This window comes from Leptinotarsa decemlineata, unplaced genomic scaffold (genome assembly GCF_025532065.1).
Source record: "Leptinotarsa decemlineata unplaced genomic scaffold, Ldec_3_MD MMD2_P_RNA_scaffold_11, whole genome shotgun sequence".
Taxonomy (NCBI): Eukaryota; Metazoa; Arthropoda; class Insecta; order Coleoptera; family Chrysomelidae; genus Leptinotarsa; species Leptinotarsa decemlineata.
In genome coordinates, this window is record NW_027412525.1 from 2,721,908 (window position 1) to 2,744,931 (window position 23,024).

A 23,024-nucleotide genomic window follows, 5' to 3' on the forward strand; every position below is an offset into this window, starting at 1 on the left:
TTGTGAACAATTTCCTAAAATACGGAGTTTTTCCTGACTCACTCAAGCTATCATTAGTCAAACCCATATTGAAAAAGAGGGATCCCTCTAAACTAGAAAACTTTAGACCAATTAGTCTACTGTCTTTATTTTCAAAAATGTTTGAAGGTGTATTATGCAAACGGGTGATGGATTTCTTCAGGCAGTGTAATCTTATCAGTAAGTGGCAACATGGATATCAGAAAGGAAAATCAACACATACAGCAATTTTTCAGTTCATTCAAAATATCTTGTTACAACTTGAGAACAATAATTTGGCATTGGGATTATTTCTATATCTATATAGAACCTTATACTATTGCTGAATACCTCAGCCATACTGTCTGACATAATCTATCTTACTGGTGAAGTTATTTCTGTTTTTGTATCTTTTTGCGATTATTCTTATTATTATTATTAGGACTTGAACGTCAGCTCCTTCAAATTATAAAAATATATATGAAGCATTGAATATGTAGATTTTAGTTGGTATAGACAAGCCTGAAGAAGCTATTGTATAGCGAAACATGTGTTGCGTTTTTGTAAAACTGTTTGGTGGAAGTCTCAAAATAAAGCATTTTCTAAATAAATAAGACATGTTGTTAATGAGAACAAAAGATACTATTCAGTGTATGCATTTTTTTGTTAAAACAAACCCTTTTGTATAATAAGTGATACCTAATAAAATTGTAGTCAAGGACATGCCAAAAAGTAATTTAGTAAGTAAAAGGGGCAAAATTGAGTTGCGAAACAAAAGCAAAGTACTAAGAATAGAATTTTGTATAAATATGTTCCTAAAATGCTTAAAACGGATTAACAACTGTAGATCTTGCATTCATCAAAATATTACTTGGTTATAAATGCTTCTCAGTGTTTATATTTACATACCATAAAAATTACAAGGTTGTGAAATTGTTGACCTTTCAATTGTATGTTCAGTAACTGGTTTGATCGAGCATCAATTTCGGTACCAGAAAATATAATTTTGTTATATTTACAAAGTTTATTACCAGAAGTAGAATATATTTTCCAGTTGAGGATTTGTTGGTTTTCAAGTTTCTTCAAATAAATACCTCGTTTAATGTCAGAAAACTCATTTCATTCAAGAATGTACAGATTTCATTAATGCACGCATATTTTCTTTGCACGTTACCGAAAATAGTACCATATATAAACAATTGGTTCACTTTTATAATTATGTTTTACTCTTGTTGAACTACTGACGCAGCACGTACCAATTTTCTTTATCAAGTTTTTATCACTTTATTTACATTGGATGATTATTGAAGTATTTTTATCAGTTCGTTAATACCTTATCAGGTTACAATCATTATCAAGTGTTTTTTCTCAAACTTACATAAGCATTTCTCCGCCAAAAATAACGATATAAAGATTCAATTGTATTTGTCTAGGAGAAGATCCGATGTTGGGAGATCAGCAACAGTACAAATATATGACTGTAGACGATATGAAGTCTCTTGGTGACGATTCAATGCGACTAGATGTGACGAATGATGAGAAAAGTGAATACAATAGAAATTCCATTGGTAAGTGAAAGTAATGTTGACCTGATTTCGAAGTAACTTGTTTCGAAAGTGATTTTCCAAAAAATGTACTTATCACTGGGGAACAAAAAGGTATATAATTTCGGAAAAGTGTAAAATATTTTATATATTACTCACCTGAAAGTAATATACGATGCCCTAGTAAAATCAAGTAAACAATACATCTTTATCAGCTGGGGTGATAAAGCCAACCAGAGAATTTTGAAAATAATCTTTAAAAAAGATAAATTTACTACAAATCTTCAGTGGAAAAAATCAACCACAGTTATCAAACAAGATACAACGAACAGGCTCAAATAATTCATCAAAATAGGAAAGTGATAACTAAAAAATATACTTGCCTGTCATCAAAATTGTTAGACCACTCTTCGATATGTATAAGACTAACCTCAAAGAGATCAACTCACTAATTATGATTAAAACATATTAAATAACTACATAATTTAGCTTGGAAGAGATACCAAATAATAGAATAATAATAATTTTGAATGCTGCTAAGTATACAACTGTAAAACCATTGTAATCGTGACAAATGCTAATCAACTATTAATGCAAACTGCCTTTGTATTTATTCAAGAGAGGAGTCACTTTTCTGTGCCAATTGCACAAAGGCACTGAAACAAACTCCATTACACACATTATAACAGCCCTAGATAATGAATTACAAATAAGTGGACTATTCATGAATATTTCCAGAACTTTTGATTGCGCAAATCATAATTTTCTCTGAATTGAAAGGGATATATTTTTAGGAGAGATTAATTTTTGGTAAAGAACGGTTTTGGATTTCTACTTTTCCCCCTTTCAATTCAAACAAGATTCCTATGGCTGGGATTATATCAAATAAGCGAATGAATGTCATTACGTACTGTTATCGATGACATGAGTAGATATAACTCATTCGTAACATAATGTCATAATTTTATGAATAGCTTGAGTTATTTATCTTATGATGTTATCCAGATTGGTACTGAAGAGTCACTAAGACAGGTGTCTTATCCCGAATCATCGATGTCCGCCATTGGGGATGACAGTGTTCCAAATGACATTTTACCTCTTTCATATACGATATTATGTAGCAATCCAGTGAATGATATCTGAATCAATTCCATAATGAATGTTTGGAGTACAAAATTGATAGAAAAAAGTGTTTTTCGTATAATTCAGGGTTCATATAAAAGTATTTGTTTTGAAAGTATTTTTTGTTTCTTGTAATTCAATGTTGATATGAAAGTAGCTGTTTCGAGAGGACTTTTTCTTTTAGTTTGTGTGAAAGTTACTTGTTTACATACATATCTTTGTAAATAGTTTATTTAGAAATTATTTGCTTTCTTCCTTTCTTTGGAAGATTCCCACATTTTTTGTACAAAGATGGAGTAATAGAAAGCCAAAACCTTTCTTTCCCATAAATTTCTAATTTTAAAAATGCAACGTTGTAGAGTCTGAAGGGGACCTTGGAGATGATGAAGTTATATCTAGAGGACAGGTTACAAAGAGTTGAAATTCAAAATGTTCATAGTTAGACCTCGGTAATTAATCAAGGCGTCCCACGTGATCCACTAGTCTTTTTAATATATGCGAATGACCACCCATATCTGCTAGAGCTATGGATTTGTTGGTGTTTTGTACCAAACTGAACTACTCATTACCATTTTGAAGCAAACTATCTAAATTCAAAATGCTTACTATGAAAGAATTAAGAACAATCATATCTAGTTTAGATAACAAATGCAATGCTGATATTATCAACAATAAAGTTCTTAAGAGTATTTTTGAAGTTGTAGGTCATGTTATATTGAATTTTGTAAATACATCTTTGAAAAATGGTCAATTTCCTGAAAAGCTCAAATTAAGTACTATAGTTCCAGTACCTAAGGTTACAAATACTAATGAAGTCTGCAATTTCCGCCCAATAAACACTTTACCACCACTTGAAAAAGTATTAGAACTAGCTGTATATAACCAATTCAGTACATATATTGAAAATAACAATTTATTAATGGAATATCAATCAGGATTCAGATCAAAGCATTCATGTGAATCTGCCCTCCAACTTACTCTGTCCAAGTGGAAACTATTAATTGACGAAAATAAATTTATAGTGGCAGTATTTTTAAACTTCAAAAGAGCTTTTGAAACAATCGTTCTCTCTAAATTAGAATACTATGGTATTTCTGGCAATGTATTACAATGGTTTAAAAGTTACTTAGTCAATAGATCCCAATGTACGAAAGTCAACAATGTATTTTCGAGTGAAAGAAATATTAATACTGGAGTACCGCAAGGTAGTGTATTAGGTCCCCTACTCTTCATACTATACCTAAATGATATTAACTATATTCCAGACTGTGAATTCATAAATTTGTTTGCAGACGATACACTACTCGCAGCAAGTGATGTTAATTTAGATAATGCTATTCGCAAACTAAATATGAGCTTACTTAATATTACAGTCTTTCTGAACAGAAATAAACTTAAATTAAATGTTAACAAAACGAAAGCCATGATATTAACAACTCCATTTAAATATAATTCAATTGATAAGAATACAATCAATATTAATATATATGGTGAATCTATTGATATTTTTGAAGAATATAAATATCTGGGTTTCATAGTTGATAACAATTTGAATCTGAAAAAACACTTTCAATACATCTACAACAAAATTTCTAAAAAAATGTTTTTCTTTACAAGGATAAGTCGTCAACTAACATTTCAATCCAACTTAACAGTTTACCGATCAATAATTCAACCGCATTTTGATTACTGTGCCAGTTTACTTTTTCTGCTTGACGGAAACTGCATATCAATGCTACAAAAACTACAAAACAGAGGTATGCGAATACTGTTAAAGTGCAACAAATATACTCCTATTGCAACAATGATTGACACGTTGAACTGGTTGACAATAAAAGACAGATTATACTATTTTTCAATGATTTTCATCTTTAAAATACTTACTGGTCAAATAGCACCTTACTTCAATCAATTTATCAGTTTCAACCATCAAATTCATAACTATCCTACAAGAGGTAGCAGTGACCTGTGGGTTTCAAGAACTAGTCTCTCAAGAACAATGAACTCGTTATTTCATAAGGGATTATTGAATTATAATAAACTTCCTATCAACATTAAAAAAAGCAATTCACTCCAACAATTTAAACACTCCCTTATGGAATATATACGATCACAGAATTATTAGATTAAGATCTGCATCTATTAGTTTTCTTTTCATTGTCCATTTTCCCACTAGTACATTTTCTTATTTTCGCATGTTATATCTAATAATATATCTAACATCTAATAATATTATATATTTCGTCTAAAATTTTATTTAATATTCACAATCATATTACCATTTGTATATTAGGATGTCTATTTTTTGAATAAAGATTATATTTATTTTAAAGTGTTCGTTATATTTAGGACCGAAACTATTGAACAATAACAAATGCATCAAATCTTGCCACATTCAGATCTAGGCTGAAAGAGTTTTTCATTGAAAAAAATTGCTACAAAATTTTTAGTTTCAAACTTAATTTTAATGCGTTTTTACTTATAATTGTAATATGTTATATAATAATTCAGTTATATGACCGCCTTCTTTGTTATTGTACAACCTATGAGAAAACTTGTACAGATGTCTATCCGTCGAATTAGCCAGGAAAGTAGTTGTTTTCCAAGAACTGAATCCTGAAGAGATGAATCCTTTGAATTTCTATTCGAAATTTTTATTTTTTTGGCATATGTATCTCTCCTCAATACAATCATCAGACTAATTTCATTTCTGTTAATATGAAGTTGCTTTTTCATATTTATTTCATTTATAAAAAACATTTTTATGTGTAGTTCCCTGAATTGAATATTTTCTGTCATGAGAACTAAAAAATGGGTATTGTTACTTTCAGCTCCATCCAACATCAGCAATGAGCTCATTATAACTCCTCACCATGTGAAAGAATATTATTCTACAAATGCTTATTCATCTCCAGATAATGTAGATATCAACCGTCAACCAATCACGGCTGGGTAAGTGTGATTTGTCAGTGTAACTAGTACCTTTTCTGTTGAGTTGCTTCACCTACACCCAGACAGTAATTTTCCGTAATATTTGGTCTAGATTTCTTTTCAGAAAAATGCTTTATTATGTTTTTATGTGTGTGAAGTCTGATAACAAATATAATTTCGCAAATTCAAGTACAAACATTGAAATTACTCAATAAAGTGTGAGATAAATGTTGTAAATAGGATGGATAAACATAGTTGGTTTGCTTTTTTTGTAACCTACTTGTTCTATGATTGTTGACTCATAGAGAACATGTACCTCGAAATCAATATGGTGGTAAATGAGTATCTCAGAAGAACGTGCAATATGGGAAGTAGATGCCAAAAAAGTAACTTTTGTCATTTTCAACTGCACATTCAGACCTTATTAAAGATAGGTTATGCAGATTTGTTTGATTAGACCTACAATATGAAGAATGCTATTTTTCCAGCTTCTGAATTTTTTATTCAAATATTTGATAGAAAGAAGAAGATATTTCAATTAGTAGTTTAGATTCAGATAATGATTTGAAAAAAATTATATTCATATTCTGGATAACTGCAGAAATATTTCAAATATGGGACACAGTATATTCCGAACCAAAGGAATTACCTACGATATCTTATTACATATTTGATAGTGATGACACTGTTACTTGAAATGATCAGGTGAACTATTTTTTTCTCATCTTTATGATTGTGCAGTACAGACAAACTCTAAGATAGTTTGAGGTTATGAAAGATTATTAAAGAAATTCGTTTTAAAACTATGCTTTCCAAAGGCAGGACATCAGTAATGTTTTTTTTCTTCACTGGTTTGAACGAAAACTTTGTGAGGGAAAATTATGAGATCTGCCTTATTATTACAATTTCTGGAATAAACACAAATACACTGGTTTCCACAGAAACCAGACGTACATTTATGAATAATAATAGAATATCATGCAGGCAGCTGTAGCTGCCTCATTGGTTGTATAACTCGTTTTCTCCTAAACAAGAGGTGCAAGAAAATATTGCTTATCATTGTACTTGATGATAACACTGCATCAATGAGAGTCTCTCAATCAGCAATACGTGCTACGTCTGTGAATTTTTTCTTTGTTGATATCTAGTACTATTCAAATTCGAGTCTGCATGAGAATCTCGTAAACAGTAAGTGAATCAATTAAATTGCGAGACAAAGTTTCCTAGTTTAGAGTATAATTTAATGATTCCAAAAATCAGAAATTTTGAACTTTAATTTTTGACTATACATTCTTAATTCCCAGAAATAATAATACTTCATTTCCTTCAAAGACAATTGCATAGGTAACTTCACAATCTTCGAAATTTTAAAAAGACACATTTACATTTACACACATTATAGGAAGAAGAAGAGTATATAATGTACATTATCAGTGAAGTACTAAATAAAAAGTTTCATGACAGAGAAGACTTGTTTTTTTTGAAAATATGATTATTAGAACTATTTAATATGTCTACACTCAGTAAATTCGGCGATTTATTTAATCATTAAATTATTTTCAGCATGTGTTATACATTACTTACCATAATAATAATCTTTATGAATCCCATCATTTGGCTTGATGATTGAGAGTAAGAATGAGTTCAAATTGTGATTTTTTTTTTCGAAAACAGAGAGATTTTTCCATAATATAAATGATCAATAATCTCACTATTTAACATTCTTAGATGTAATTATCGAAATTCATATTATCTTTTACTTATTAAAAATATTTTAAAGTATCAACAAATGAATTATCGATAGGAATGAGAGAACAAATGTTATTTGAGAATTAGTGAAGTGAATAATTTTGTTTTCACGAAATTTTGAAGGAATCATTGAACTGATTCATCATGATTGTTGTCTTCGTTGATTACTCATCCCGTATAACTAATTTTCAGGTTTTTCATTAATGAAAAATGGCAACTGCGTTTCTTTGTGTAGAAATGTTTTAAAAAATCTCTAAGTATTTGAGCATTGGAATATTCTGTATATTACTTCCTTTTGTTTAACAATGTGTATCCCTTTTAGCCTGACATGTGAATGAAAAAACTGTCTTTCATATTTTTTATATCTATCAACTCCCCCTGCTATAACTTACCTGTGTTAAGTAGTTAGTGTGTATGTATTTAAGCTTATGCAGAGGAGCTTGGACAAGACTAGAATACTCATTGAATCAATTGGGCCCGAAAACCCATGGAACTGGTCTGTGCAGAGAAAGGTACTTGTTAAATGGTACCATTTGAGTACCAAAGACATATGCACTGAATGATGCACTGAATTAACATGTGTGACGTATATCTCCACCGTACTTTGCTGAGTTTAATTGTGACAAATTTGTGATTGTCCTCATTTTGTTCATTGAATGGTGGTGTAACATGCAACATGCACTCAAGTAGTAAATATGTATATAGATCTTTGTTTTAATATACACCTGGTGAATTGAGGCACTGGAATTTGGTATATACATAGTTGTAAATGAACTGTTTTTGTTTATTTTGAAATTTGTATTCAAATTGGAAAGGTATATTTTTAGGAGAGAATAATTTTTGGGAAAGAAAGTTTTTGGCTTTCTACCACTACCTCTTGTCACAAAAAAAATGTGTGAATCTTCAAAATAAAGGAAGGAATCAATTTCAAAAAATTAACTCAATACAAAAATGTGTAGATCATACAAAGAAGTAACTTTCAGACACAAACTGGAAGAAAAACCCCTCTTGAAACATCTATTTCCATATAAACATTGAATTATACAAAAGTAAAATACTTACGAAACAAACACTTTTATATGAAAGCTGAATTATATGAAAAACACTTTTCTCTATTCCGTTTGTATTCCAAACATTCGTATGGAATCAAATCAGATATCATTCACGAAATAATTAATGAAAGAAGTAAAATTTCACTCACATGGAAGACTGTCATCCTCACTGCTAGACGAATTGAGTGTTTTTTCTAATAGTGTTATCCGTATTTGCTACTGAAGAGCCGATAAAGCAAGTGTGTTATGGCAAAACATTGAATGTCTAGCAGTGAGGATGACAGTGATCCGTGTAAGTGAAATTGTACTTCTTTCATTAATTATATTGTATAGAAATCCTGTGAATGATATCTGATTTGATTTCATACTAATGTTTGGAATACAAACGGAATAGAGAAAAGTGTTTTTCGTATAATTCAGCGTTCATATAAAAGTATTTGTTTCGAAAGTATTTTTCTTTCGTGTAATTTAATGTTTTTTTGGAAATAGCTGTTTCATTTGTGTCTGAAAGTTACTTCTTTGCATGATCTACACATCTTTGTATAGAGTTAATTTTTTTTAATTGATTCATTTCTTTCTTTGGAAAATTCCCACATTTTTTTATCAAGATGTAGAAGGCCAAAAACTTTCTTTCCCAACATTTTTATTCTTTTACTATCTCTGAAAAACATCAAATTTTCATTATATCCATCTTATGTTTTATTCACTCGGTTTTAATTAATTATTTTCAAGTAGAATTTTCATTACCTTTGCCATTTTTATTGTTTGTTGTAATAACTTTCAGATAGTAGTCAAAAAATGATGATTTTTGAGGAAGTGTTCTGGTTTTTCAATATTTTAATAAAATTTCAAGTTCATGAGGCCCAGGACAAATTATCAGGCAGTAATACTCTAGTAAACGTCAGTCATAGGTAGAAAATACTTATGGGGTCAAACCTGATGTACATTAACCCAGTTTATTTTTTCTAGTTAGTTGGATTTTATTGAAATTTCAAGTTCCTGAGGCGCTGGAAAAAATATTACAAATTGTCAGGCATATTATCTAGTGAAAAAGTCAACATTGCTCATAGGGTGACTAAACTTGATATACGATAACCTAGTTTCATTTTTGGAGTTGGCTTATCTGTTGTTCTTTTTTAATGCACATTCCAATAAAATAATTTATTCTTCCTCACATATCTTTTCATATTACAGTTTTTTCCCATTTTAGACTATTTGCTATCCTCCATATTTCTTAATTTTTTTTTTGTTTGTTGGATCTTGATTTTATCAAATATCTTTTGATTCTTTCCAATTTTGTTTAGTGTGAACTCTTGGTTAATATGCTGTTTTATTTCATTTTCGTGTTTTCACTGAAATAATGATATTCTTTTCTCCTTACATATGTTATTGTTGAGATGGCTATCGAATTTTATGATTTCTGTCTCACATTTTTTTGTATTTTTAGTATTCAATTAATGATATGTCATTTATTTCTGGTTTCTGTCTCTATTTTTTTTAGAATTTTTTTTCATTTACTGTCTTCATTTAATATCCTTGTTATATAAACAAGGATATGTTCTTAAATTTTTCATTTTTTCGTAGCTATTTATGATGATGGTCAGATCATCAGCATACATCAGTGAACCCACTTTTTCCAGTAGTTTTTTGTTTTTTCTATTATTATTTCAAATAATAAAGCACTCTAGCTGTCTCCATTTGAGTTATTTCTTTTTACTCTTTAATACATACTTTTTATTTCCTGGAATATTTTCGAAGATTATAGGTACGTTCTGATGTGTATGTTGTTGATTTGTTTTTTCCATCTGTTTGCAGATTCCTTTTTTCTCAAATGTGTTCTATCATATGCCTCAATTTTGTTTCTATTATTCTTGGATAGATTTTGAACGATTTTGCAGATAGGTATATTCACACTGATTTTGACCTCCTTTTTGTTCATAGTCATTATTATAATATTTGTGCAGTCTTAGTACCATCTGTTAAAATATATATGACATAGTACTGCCTAGAAGGGAACACCAAGAATATTAAACAATAAAAAAACTGATGTTTGGTTAGATGCCAGTCGAAGAGAGATTATTATTGTTTTTATTTTCATTTGACTATATTAAGATTATAATTTGAAATGTTTATCAGTAAAACCTGACAATAGAAATAAGTCAAGAATCTGACAGAGAACAGAACTATAACTTCCTACTAGATTATTATACAACCAATCTACATTAGGTCCATGATATTTATTATAGTTGATATTTTTTTCCTCAATGTTTTTCTCACTGAAAATTTATTTCTGATCTTGATTTGCTTCACCAAATTGAGTTCACTAAGCTTGAGGTTTACTCAGCCAAAATGTAATTTTTGCTATGAAAATTAATATAATTTTTTGTTTTGCTGTTTGTGTTGCCAACAGTATACCAAATTGGAAGAAGTAAGTTGTATGTACAGTGTAACATAGTGTAGATTGCTTAATAAAATTAGTCTGGGCCAAAATTTTTATTAACAAATTTGTTTAACAGTCATTATACTTCTCCGTTGAGCTTTTGAAATTCTAAAGATATTATATATGTACATATGTAACATTATGTTGGAATACCGAATGTATTTGTCATAATTTTGAAACGTTATTGAAAATATTTTCAATTTTGATTCAATCTCTCTGCACTGCAAATAATTGATTTACTACTAATTTAACATTTCCTCTCCTCTTCTAGTGGTAGTTCCTAAACATTCTTCTCAATCACCTCAACAGGTTTCAGTATGAATTCAACTGTAAACGTTTTTTTATTTGTCACATATATAGTTATGTTTCTATCAATAACATAGATGATGTTGGCATTTACTTGGAAACATACTGAAACTCAAACTTCAAATTAAAAGTAAATATTTTTAATGGCGATCTTCACAGAATATTATTAATAAATGATCTAACTTTTCTTACCCTCCAGAGCTGAAAACGATTTTAATATGACTCAATATTAATTATTTTACTTTGTTTTTCTTGTTCAATATATCATTATTTTTTTTAATTGGTATTTTGTAACCCATATTTTATGTTTGTTGGGATAATAAAAACAATACAATGTAAAAAAATGCTGATTATTGTAATTTTGGCCCTCTTGTACAAAAGCAATCTGTCCAGACATGTTAATATACATGTGATATTGATATATAATACTTCTCAAAATGAATGGAAAACATTTTAAAATTTCAAGTTTTTCTCGTACTTATACTTGGATATTTATAACTTTCTAACATTTTTACTAAATGTTTGATATTGTAATATCTTTGTTTAATATGTTTTGTAAAATTTTATCTTGATACAAGTATTTAGTTATTGAGTTTTATTATTTTACTTTAGAATACGTAACTCAATTTTCGAACAAAAAATGATATTTGATAATTTAAAATTAGAAAACATGATTTAGTTCTGGTACGTGGGAAAAGTTACCTGCATTAGTTTTTTTATATTATTTTTGTAATTTTTATTGTGGTATGTTGTAAGATAAATTTATCTCGAGGCCCCAGATATACATGAATAACAATAATTAAAAAATAATTTCAATGTGCAAATCAATTTTTTTTTCACAACTAAACTATTTGTATCTTTGTTTAGTTTTTTGGTATCATTCATCGTTGATGCCAGAGGAGGGGCTATGAGAGGTTGTCGTCATTCAGGTGTCAGAGTCATCGTACCACCTCGATGTGCTGCTAGTCCCACAAGAATTACATGTCGATATGTCAGACCACAAAGAACGCCTCATCCTCCCCCTCTTATGGAAGGCGAAGCTTTAGCCAGTAGGCTTCTGGAGCTTGGCCCTGTCGGTAGCAAGTTTTTGGGGTGAGGCAGAAAGGTTTTGTGAAGAAATGTAGTTCCTTGAACGTATTGATTTTTCAGCCCCGTCATCATTGAAGTTCCTCACTTTGCCTCGTTGAGGGGCAAACAGCGAGAAATTATTGTGCTGAGATCTGATAATGGAGAAACTTGGAAAGAACATACTTTGGAGGCCAACGAAGAAGCAATTCAAGATGTGTTGAATCACAGTTTCGATGGAGAAGGTATCCTCTTAGCATATTGCTGGATTAACTTGTTTCTCAAAATGTCATTTTCCAGAGTTGAGCCAAATCGAAGATTTGCACACAAATCGAATAACACGAATTTTGACGAACGATTTCCCGCACTATTTTGCAGTTGTTTCACGAATCAGGCAAGAAGTGCATGCTATTGGCCCCGATGGGGGTACTGTGTCTAGTGCAGCAGTTCCGTTGGTGCAAGCAGTATTTCCACCGAATGCCCTAACAAAAAAAATTCGAGTGGGACTTCAAGTGAGTTACCTCAGAAACCCTTATTATTATATTGACAATTATATCCTATTGATGGAATAGAACGAATCATTCAGAAATAAGATTGATTACTTAACTTTATTTTTGACTCTTTTTTTGGGAAAGAAAGTTTTTGGCTTTCTACTACTCCATCTTGATACAAATAAATGTGGGAATTTTCCAAAGAAAGGAAGTCATCAATTTTAAAAGAAGTAACTTTATACATAGATGTGTAGATCATGTGAAGAAGTAACTTTCAGACACAAACTGGAAGAAAAAGCCCTCCTGAAACAGATACGTTCATATAAACATTGAATTACACGAAAAAAAAATTCTTTCGAAACAAATACTTTTATATGAACACTTAATTATACAAAAAACACTTTTCTGTGCTGAGTTTGTATTCCAAACATTCCATACTGAATGAGGGTAAAAATTGCACCTACATGAAACACTGCCATACTCACTCGTAGACATCGATGTTTCACCGTAAGACACTTGCCTTGGGGCTCTTCAGTACCAATCTGGATAACATTTTAAGAAAAAACACACAATTCATTCATAAATTACGTTTTTTATGTCACAGAATAAGTTTGATTTCCTTATGTCAGCGATGACATCGTAATGACATTTATTCACTTCCTTTCTTTGGAAGATTCCCACATTTTTTTGTATCAAGATGGAGTAGTGGAAAACCAAATACTTTCTTTACCAAAAATTACCCTCTCCTAAAAATATAACCCTTTCAATTTTTGACCTGTGTTGAAGGTTTCAGAAATTCCAAATAAAATTATCCGAAAATGACAAACTAAATAGGATGGATCAATTGCAGAAGATTGAAATCTGTGATAAAAACTTGTTGAAAAGTTCAATTGGAATATATCGATGTCAAAATATGGAATAAATTTTAAAATGTTGAAATTTCCAATCAATTTATTCAATTTTTGACTTAGATAAAGCATATATCACTTAAAAAAGCATTTATTATTTTGAGAGGCAAAATAAGCACTGAATCAAACTTACCAATAAAATAACAACGTTCAAAAAACCAAAATATTCTCTTAAATAATTGGAGTAGATAATTTATTGTAGGCATGACTGCAAGATCCTGGACCACTCCTATTCTTGATTTGAATTGTCATGTGACAAATATGTAGAACTTCGAATGAATATCAGTCTGAAATCCCGGCAGGTATCAGAAAAAATATTGTTGGCTTTTCACTTCACCAGTAGCATTCAGGAAATAGAAAACTTTAAAGATAGTATGGAAAATAAAAATGACAAAATGGTTAAGGCTTTCGCAGCCGAGGTTTTCAGTGTCGCCATTTTTCGGGTTCGAAGGCCTTGGATTTTTGGAATTTCTTCCTGACGTTAGAAAAGAGTCAACGAATGTTAACGACAAATTACCTGATCGAGGTACAGGAATGAGCACTGCAAACTACTACAGTGGGACTACTTACTATGGGCATTACACAGCATATTGCAGACACCCATATAGTGGCACGTGGCATGAATACAACGATTCGCACGTGTTCCTAATTTCGCCAAAATCACTTGTGAGCGATGAGGCATATGTCCTCTTTTATGAACAGGAGGGAAAGAAGCAGCACCTTTGAGGTGATTGTTTTTCTTCTTCCCTTTTTTTGATAATCTTAGTGCTCTGAATTGATTTGTATTACATGATTGTTCCAAATTTCATTATGTATTGTAATATAAATATACTTGTAACAATAAAAAAAAATTTTGAAGTCAAAAAAAACTACCTGATACAGCATAAATACGCGTTACGAATCCGTAACTTTCACTCATCGGATAGTAATCCAGGATGTATAAACCTCTGAAGAAGCTGGCCACTCGCGCCAGCAAAACGTCAGGAAGAAATTCCAAAAATCCACGGCCTTCGAACCCAAAAAATAGTGACACTGAAATTAAAAATATCAATGTAAACAAAGTCTTTTCTATTGAAAAAAACAAAATCCGGCCTAGTCCATCGATCGGATGATCATAATATTCAAATAGTTGATTCTTTTTGAATTATTCACGAAAAATTTTTAAATCAAAAACAATTGATGTGAAATATTTTGACTTGAAAACATTGAAAGGTTCACTGAATTCATTTTTAAAAAATGCATTTTTACTTGGACATAAACATCTTCTATGATGATAGAATCTTCCTGAATCTAAATGATACGGAAATTTTGCACTATGCAAACAAGTGTTGGCAACTCAATTATTTAGAATCCTTAGAAATTCATAAGCATGAGCATTGCGGATGTAACCAGCAAAATGCTCTTGTTTACTCACTTGTTTTCAAATTAGCGTACCACATTGTCACAGCTTTAAAAAATTCAGGTACTCAATTAAGTTAAGTACCTTTGTTATAACATACAGTGGTGTTTAGATATGTTACGTTTTTCCTTGTGGGTTGACCAATAATTGACTACACTGAATAATCAAACTTAACTTGATTTTACTTTAAATACAACATACACTTCAACTAAAATATCAACTATTATTTGAATGTCTATCGCCTTACTAAATCACTTCGCGTACCGCACTGTAACGTACACTTGACTGTCTCGATATCCTCGTGACTAGCGTTTAAATATCGTAATCGAATGTTGTCAAAATTTCTCCGAAGTCCTTTTGAAGTCGGTAACATTATTCTTGCTGCTTCTCGATTGGCGGGGAATCAGCGTGCACTCGCGCGCTCTTAGCCACGTCACGCGTGGTATATGGCTACCATCGGCGGCTGGCGTTATTTTCTTTCGGACATGATTTACAACACTACCCCCTTCCCTGAGGTTGTTCGCTCCGAACAACATTCCAAGAGGGGACATCACGACCCATGTAAGGACTCGGGGCATGTAAGGGCATAAATTTCGGAAGCCTTTCTTCGTAGTGTCAGTATGAGAGCTGTTTCTCCTCATTTCTCTACCCATTATTTTCCGTAGCGGCCTCAAATTGTCTACGAAAAATTGACCATGAAGATTCGCCATCTAAAGTTGGAATTTCAATAAAACTACTGCTAGAAGGGGAAGGTGTCGTTTCCGATTTGCATTTTTCCGCAGTAATCCTTTTCGGTTCCGGTAATTCTTTCCGAAGTTCCCGGAAAATCTCTTCAAACTTTTTATCAACTCCTTCGAGCTTTTGCTCAAGCTCCTCTTCAAATTTCTTTTCAACTCCCTCAAGCTTCTTGTCGACTGCTGTTTCTAATCCCTCCTTTGTTTCCTGAAACACTTTTCCAAATTCTTCCTGAACAAATTCCTGTACCTCTCCTTAACTCACTTGGAAAGATTTTAAATCTTCCAATAGATGAAGGTACATCTGATTGTCTTTGTTTTTTCTGAATATTTACCAGAAAGTCTCTGTCTTTTTCCTGTTTTTCTTGAATATTCATAAGCAAGTCTCTGTTGTTTTTTCCTGTTTTTCCTGAATACTTGGTAGAGTAATTCACGATCTTCATTTCGACGTAGTTGCTCTTCCTTTCTTCTGTGCCTCAAACATTTTCTCAAGTTTTTCCATTCCGTCGTAATCGACACTCCTTGTTTTCACCATAAAACAGTAAAATTTCAGTCAATTATTCCACTTACAACAGAAATATAAGGGCTATTATTATCAATTATTTTCAGTTTATTATATTAGCTTGAAAATGTCCTTATAGGACGAAATTGCAGTAACATTAGTTACAAAAAAAATGGTAAAAAAAACAGAAAGTTTCATTTCTCATTTTTCATCAGTATTGAGTACGAAAAATTTTCTGAAGTATGCCGGTTGCAAGTCATCATTCATTTTGTAGATGACAACCTTAGCCAGATAATATAAGTGTTCCGAAACTGGTAGCCAATTGAATATTCAGATAAATTGGATAATAACTAGAATATTTTTTCAGGCTCAGGCTGTAGAGCCTGAACTTGTTTCAAAGTTGCTCGGTCATGGTGTCGCAGTATCTCCCATAGTCACGGTGGAACCTAGAAGGCGTAAATTCCACAAAGCAATAACATTGAGCATGCCAGCTCCAAAAGCTCACTCACAAGGTATGATCAATCAGTACCAAGGAACCACAAATACCACTCTACGACTGCTGTGTTCAATAACTGGTGAGTTTCCCTGCAAAATTGAATTTTTCTACTCCAACTATGTGATTGTTTTTATGTCAGATATTCACTTAGTATAGAGACCAGTAAACTATAAGATATGCTTAATTCACTGCTGTTACGACAACCATCTGATTTAAAAGTTTTTGTTAAAATTTATTGAAATTGAATTCCTTCATTGCTTAGTCTTATGTCTTATTCTGTTTGCAGAATAGTTTGAAATTCGTTTAATATATTTTTATGTAGTCAGGAAACCCATTCGAAATGCAATTTCAATAATGGATATACCAATAAAGCTATGCCCTGAAGATTTTTCAAATCAACACAATTTTTTCCAGTTTGATGTGTGAATAATATAAATGTAAATATATCGGGTTACATCGAATCTACTAGAAAAGTCATTACTTGTGTTACGAATATTTATTTATTCATTAATAGACATCCTTCAGTTTATACAATAATAAGTAAAATTTACATATACAATAAATACTAAGATGGATTAACTTGAGAGACATACCTTACAATTCAAAATCATTACAGGTTTTCATAAAAGTTTCAACCTCTTGCAATGACACAAAGCAGTACTCCATTTTTGATAGACACTTTGCATTCTCGCAATAAAACTATTTTGAGCATAGTTGAAAGTAGTGAAAACGAAGTATATGGGGCACTAAGGTCGCTTAAGCCAAAAAAGACCACTGGTCTAGATTATATTCCAGCTTTCATCCTAAAGATTGTGCACTTGTGCTTGCTCGTCCTCCCTTTATTCTAATTAATATTTGCTTAAAATCTGCTACAATACCAAGGATCTGGAAATCCTCAAAAGTCTGTTCCATTTTCAAGAAAGGAGATAGACAAGATTATCAAATTATCAATTATATCTCTATTATTATTTTCAACTTTGCAAAGGTTTTTGAGATTCTGCGAGTTATATATCATCATGTAAGATGCAATATAAGTATAAATCAATACGGTTTCATGAAAACTTGTCCAACGGTCACCAACCTTCTAACTGTCGAATCTATTGACATCAGAGCCCAAACCGATGTTATTCAGTGGTTTCAAGTCTACCGAATATAGTACTTCCGGTGTTCCACAAGGGTCAAATATGAAACCGCTGCTCTTCAATATCTTCATTAATGATATTGCAGGTGTTATGGATGTTATTTCTTTTTGTATGCCGATGACCTAAAACTATACTGCCTCGTGGAGAACATAGGTGATTGTGAGAATCTCTCAGCAAACTTAGGATGGGTTGTAGAATGGTGTTATCGAAATAACTTGTCGCTAAATCCGGATAAATGTAAAGTCATGTCCTACAGTTTAAAAATGAACATCCTAATCTTTTATTATTCAATAGAAAACGTTTTCCTTGAGAGACCAGAAATATTTACTGATCTTGGAGTCACATTTGACACTGCACTATCATTTAATAAGCATATTGATAATGTTGTAACCTCCTCCTGTCGTATGTACGGATTGATTGCACTTTTTAAAGAAACTTCGACCTCAAAAATACTATTCTATACTTTCCTAAGATCAAAGTTAGAATAAGCTTCAGTTGTGTGGACCCCCTTTTATCCATATCATATAATTCAAATACAGTTTTTAAAACTACTAAGCCTAAAAACTGATGGCATTTATCTACCAATAGGCACAACCCAATCTGAATTACTACAAAAGCTTATCATTTTCAGTCTCGAAAAAGGCATGATTATCATAGTGTAGCATCAACCTATAAAATTTTCAAAATTATCTCCGCTCCATACCATGTGTAAAGTGACAAGTTCTTTTAGCGATGTTCTAGATGTATTTAGTTGCAAGCTGTCAAATATAGAATCCTAATTTCTGAAATAATTGTTTTGTCACCTATTGTGAAATATAAAATGTGTATATGCTTGATATTCATATGACAAGTTTGTGATGTATTTGTTATATTCTGTTAATTCCTGCTCTGTAATTGGGCTTTGTCCTGTAGAGTATTGTATCACAAATAAATAAATAAATGATGCAATTCTGTATTGAAGAACCTGAAATGCCATTTTCTGATAGAACTGTTAAAATTCAGTGGATTATTTCATATGTATCTTCTTTAAGAGGAAGAATAGCAAAAGCCCATTAATATTATTATTATTATTATTATCAACTTGTCTCATTATTATTTATCATACCAGTCACTAACACTTTGCCATTGTAATTTTCTGTTATTATCTGAGGTCCTTAGATTAGATTATATCTGATCATGGTCGCTCAAAAGCTATATCAAAAGTAGGTACCTCTAAAAATTATATAGGTCTAAAAACTTTATAAATGTCACATTCTCTTCCAGAATTGTCTCAGAAACTCGAAAATGTTGAAATATACCATGTGTTCTATTAAAAGTTCAAAACCACACCCATTTCCGGTGAAACCATAACTGACCAGAAATAGAAAACTATACGAAGACTCTCTCTCCTCTTCACATACCATTTACCAAATATCACTTTGACACATTTAATATTATAGAAGTTATTACTTTCATAATAGATGAAACAAATATTCGCACAAAATATTTCATTTACATATCTGCAGTTGTCCATTCAATACATTTGGAATATTTAAAAAAGTTCTTGGTAATCTTTCACATGGAAAGAAGATATGAACTGATCATTTTCGACAGGGTTTTCTGACAAAAATACCTGATAAAAAAATGTTATTTGTTGTCTTTCAAATGGTTGCCAAAGCTTTTGAAAGTTCTGCCTATGTCAGACCATTTTGAATGCTTACTATTCTATATAGTGCATATGACCAAAATAGAATCACCAATAGATTAGTGTAGTCTTCTGTATATAGGTGAGTCATACTTTATAACAATTAGTAAGAAAACAATTTTACAGAATTGAATCAAAGTCCCTTTCCCGACCTATATGCTTATGAAAATGTTCCTACTAGCTTAAATACGTTTTTCTTATCACTTGATGAGCTTTTAGCCTACAATCTAGATTTACACATCTGAAGTTTTGGCATGCTAGACGTAACTATAATCAGTGTTGTCTTTACTGTTGCAAACTATTATTATTCATGCTTCGATAGGAACTAAATCAGGTAAAATTTAGTTCCCATACTTGTGTGTATTATGGAATGGAAATATGCTTGTTTTGTCTTTGTTGTTTTTTATTACTCTAACTTTTTATATCTTGTAAATGATTTGAAAGGGGAAAAATAATAGAGTGCAAATCCATGCAAAATTTTGAGGGTGTCATTGGATACCTAGTAAAAATGTATGATTTTTATAGGCATGTGGAAATCTTGGAAACGTGAAAACAATAAGCCGAATTGGGAGATAATTTGCAAAAAGTTCTCGTACAGTTTTCACATAATTAGATACTAATTATCTATGACTAGGATCTTTCCTAACCATACATCCTATAAAAAAATGAGACAGGCAGGGCCGTCGCCATGGGAAGGGGATGGGGGGAACCTCCCCCCCTGCTTTTTCGACTTGGGAAAACGTTGGGAAAAAGTTGGTAAATTTTGGGCCGTGAAGATAGAAAAAAATAATAGTAAAAAAATGAATAAAAATTAAAAAAAATTAAAATGAGAGAAAAGAAAGGGAGAGGTAATAAAAAAAGGGAAAGAACCAGGACACAGTTGGGATTTCCCAAAATGCATAACTTGGAGATCCCATACTTTGAAATTCTGAGTTGTTTGAAAACTTCAAAAAAGTTTAATTGCTCCCAAGTAAGAGAACAGTCCTGAAACAGTCCATAAATTTTGAAGTGACAATTTTACAAAATTCACAACTTTTTGATGTTTTTTCGACTTAGAAAAGTAGGGAAATTCCGGGCCGTGAAGATAGAAAAAATAATAGTAGAAAACCATAAGAACAATATTATTTAAGTGTTGTTTCCTTTCATTTGTATTGAATATTCCTATACATGATGGATATGGTGGAAGACCAAGGAACTTGGTACAAAGTAGAATAACTCCCATTATTATTTTTATATTAACCAAAATTTATTTTTATTTGTGCATACCCAAACGGGCATAAGCATTCAGCCAATCTTTGAATAGCTAAGTAAGAAAATTAATATACTATAGTAGTAACTGATGCCTCAGCTTTCATTTTTTCGAAAGTTGGAAAATTTTGCCGGTGGGGTTGGGAAAATTTGGATTCCCTCCCCCCTGGTTTTTCTTTTCGCTACGGCCCTGGAGACAGGAATCATTTTCTGAAAGATGCTAAATTTCTTTACGACTTTTGTACAATAAGTATTTCATATAAAAAACGGCCATTAATTTTGTGATACCGGGCAAATTAGTAGGTTTATTTGGTGGTAAACATAACCTACCCTAATTGTAGGGTAGATGATTGATACACCATGACAATATAAGTGACCTTTTTCATGTTAATAACTAGTTTTAAAAAACCTTTACAGGAATTTATCACCTTTGCATACATACATACGAAAATGATTTTTTTTCTATTTTCCTGATTCATTTTTTTGAAAGGCTTTTGGTTAGGGAACGTCTCAATAGTAATTAGTATTTGAATCATTGAACGCCCCACTTGGGTTAAAGATAGCATTTTTCAGGACTATAAACATTATACAGAGAGGTACCATATGACTCCCCAAAAATTTATCTTACAGCAAGATAAGAATAATTGTTCTGTGTATGTGCAATATCAAAAGAAACCACCGACAAGATACTATCGAAATTTTAAGTAAAATGTGAAATTCACATGAAAATGAATTATGGGTTTTTTAGTAGTGTTATCTAATTTGAATTTCTCGGTCTACAAATAGATATAATGGATTCTTGTTACTTGACCAACAATGAATTTGTTTTAATAATTATATTTTGAAGTTTTTCATATAAGTAGAAGTTCCAGACCTTTTGAGGCTTATTCATGCTTATCCGAATATTCGCAATTTTTATTGTGAAACGCAAATCGCAAATTTTCATGCGAATGGTTTATCTAATGTCAGCTGCCATTTTCATTTTCTTTCAATAATAAACTCCAAGTCAAAAGTTGTTTAGTGTCTTGTTTACTATGGAGAACATATGTAGTTTTTGGACTAAAAAAGTAACAGGAAAATTGTTTTAGCATATTTACCTAGGACTTACAGCCAACCTTTCTGCAAGAAGTATGAGATTTGTTATATTAAAAGACTGTACCAATCTTGGCCATATCATTACCAACAATTCATGAAATCGAGAGAAAGTTACACGAAAATAGTTGAGATTAAACTCACAGTGGAATTGCTCAGTGGCCTAAACATAAACTTTTATATTTATTTTACTAGTGTTTCTGAATATAATTGAATATATGCAATTTTTTGGCATTCTGCAAAAGCCAGTGTAAATAAAAAGTGACATGTACTAAATAGGTTCTATGAGGCCATGATTTATCCGATTTTGAATAAAGTTCAAATATTTGAACTTCTTTGCAGCATTTGTGGCAGCAAAAATTTTGCCAAATTCGGGCAAGCATGGCCTGCACCTTTACTGTTTATTGAAATATGAGCATTTTTACACCAACTTATTTCTCACTATTGCTTAAAAATTCACCAGTGGATTAAAGCTTCTGATATATGATGGGAGTGTATATATTATATTTATTATTACTTTTACATGTAGGCTACCTTGTTAATTGAAAGACATTGATGATATAACATATACAGGCCGTTTCTTTTATCATGTGGTAACATTGCTATATTCTAAACCTAAACCGTGAAAGATACGAAGACGATTAAATGAGAAAAAAGTAACTGTCTTCGGAAACAATATAATGGTCGAAAAAAATTTATGGCAACTCTCGCCCTTCTCGAGTTATACGGGGAAAACCAAAAATGCTGTTTTTAGTTTTTTTCGAATGGAATTGTTATTCCGGAGAATATCAAAAAATGGAAAAAGGAAAATGTTATTGTATTCGAAATCTACTATAAATATTCGATAAAACGTTTCATGTCAACATGGCCACCATCAACTTTTATTTTTAAAACGGACCTATCTTTTTTATTACAGATATTGATAAAGCGAAAAATTCAAATTCCAAGGGTATATCACATTTGATATTTTTATAGCGTTTCATTTGAAATAACCACCACATCAGTGACAACAATGAAACAAAAAAAAATTTCATCATGGACTTTTAGGAAAAATGAAACCAATATGGAAAATCAAAGCTACATGGCAATCTGCGTTAAATGCTCGAATTGACGACTTCTTTG

General features: G+C 31.3%; 1 protein-coding gene across 9 annotated transcripts in view; it reads left to right on the top strand.

Annotated features, from left to right (window-relative positions):
• Positions 1-23,024, top strand: part of LOC111507953 (uncharacterized) — a 247,589-nt gene that overhangs the window by 195,550 nt on the left and 29,015 nt on the right. For 4 of the 9 annotated variants that reach the window (XR_012464096.1, XM_074169587.1, XM_074169622.1 and 1 more), the window contains 8 exons: positions 1,431-1,565; positions 5,495-5,615; positions 7,769-7,855; positions 10,806-10,823; positions 12,009-12,233; positions 12,291-12,451; positions 12,507-12,718; positions 16,608-16,815. Coding sequence is in view for 8 of the 9 variants with exons in the window: in XM_074169587.1 (XP_074025688.1) it covers positions 1,431-1,565; positions 5,495-5,615; positions 7,769-7,855; positions 10,806-10,823; positions 12,009-12,233; positions 12,291-12,451; positions 12,507-12,718; positions 16,608-16,815 (1,167 nt within the window). In the remaining variant the exon portion in view is untranslated. The remainder of the gene's footprint in view (positions 1-1,430; positions 1,566-5,494; positions 5,616-7,768; positions 7,856-10,805; positions 10,824-12,008; positions 12,234-12,290; positions 12,452-12,506; positions 12,719-16,607; positions 16,816-23,024) is intronic. The other 5 variants (XM_074169594.1, XM_074169619.1, XM_074169610.1 and 2 more) reach the window with 3 other exon arrangements.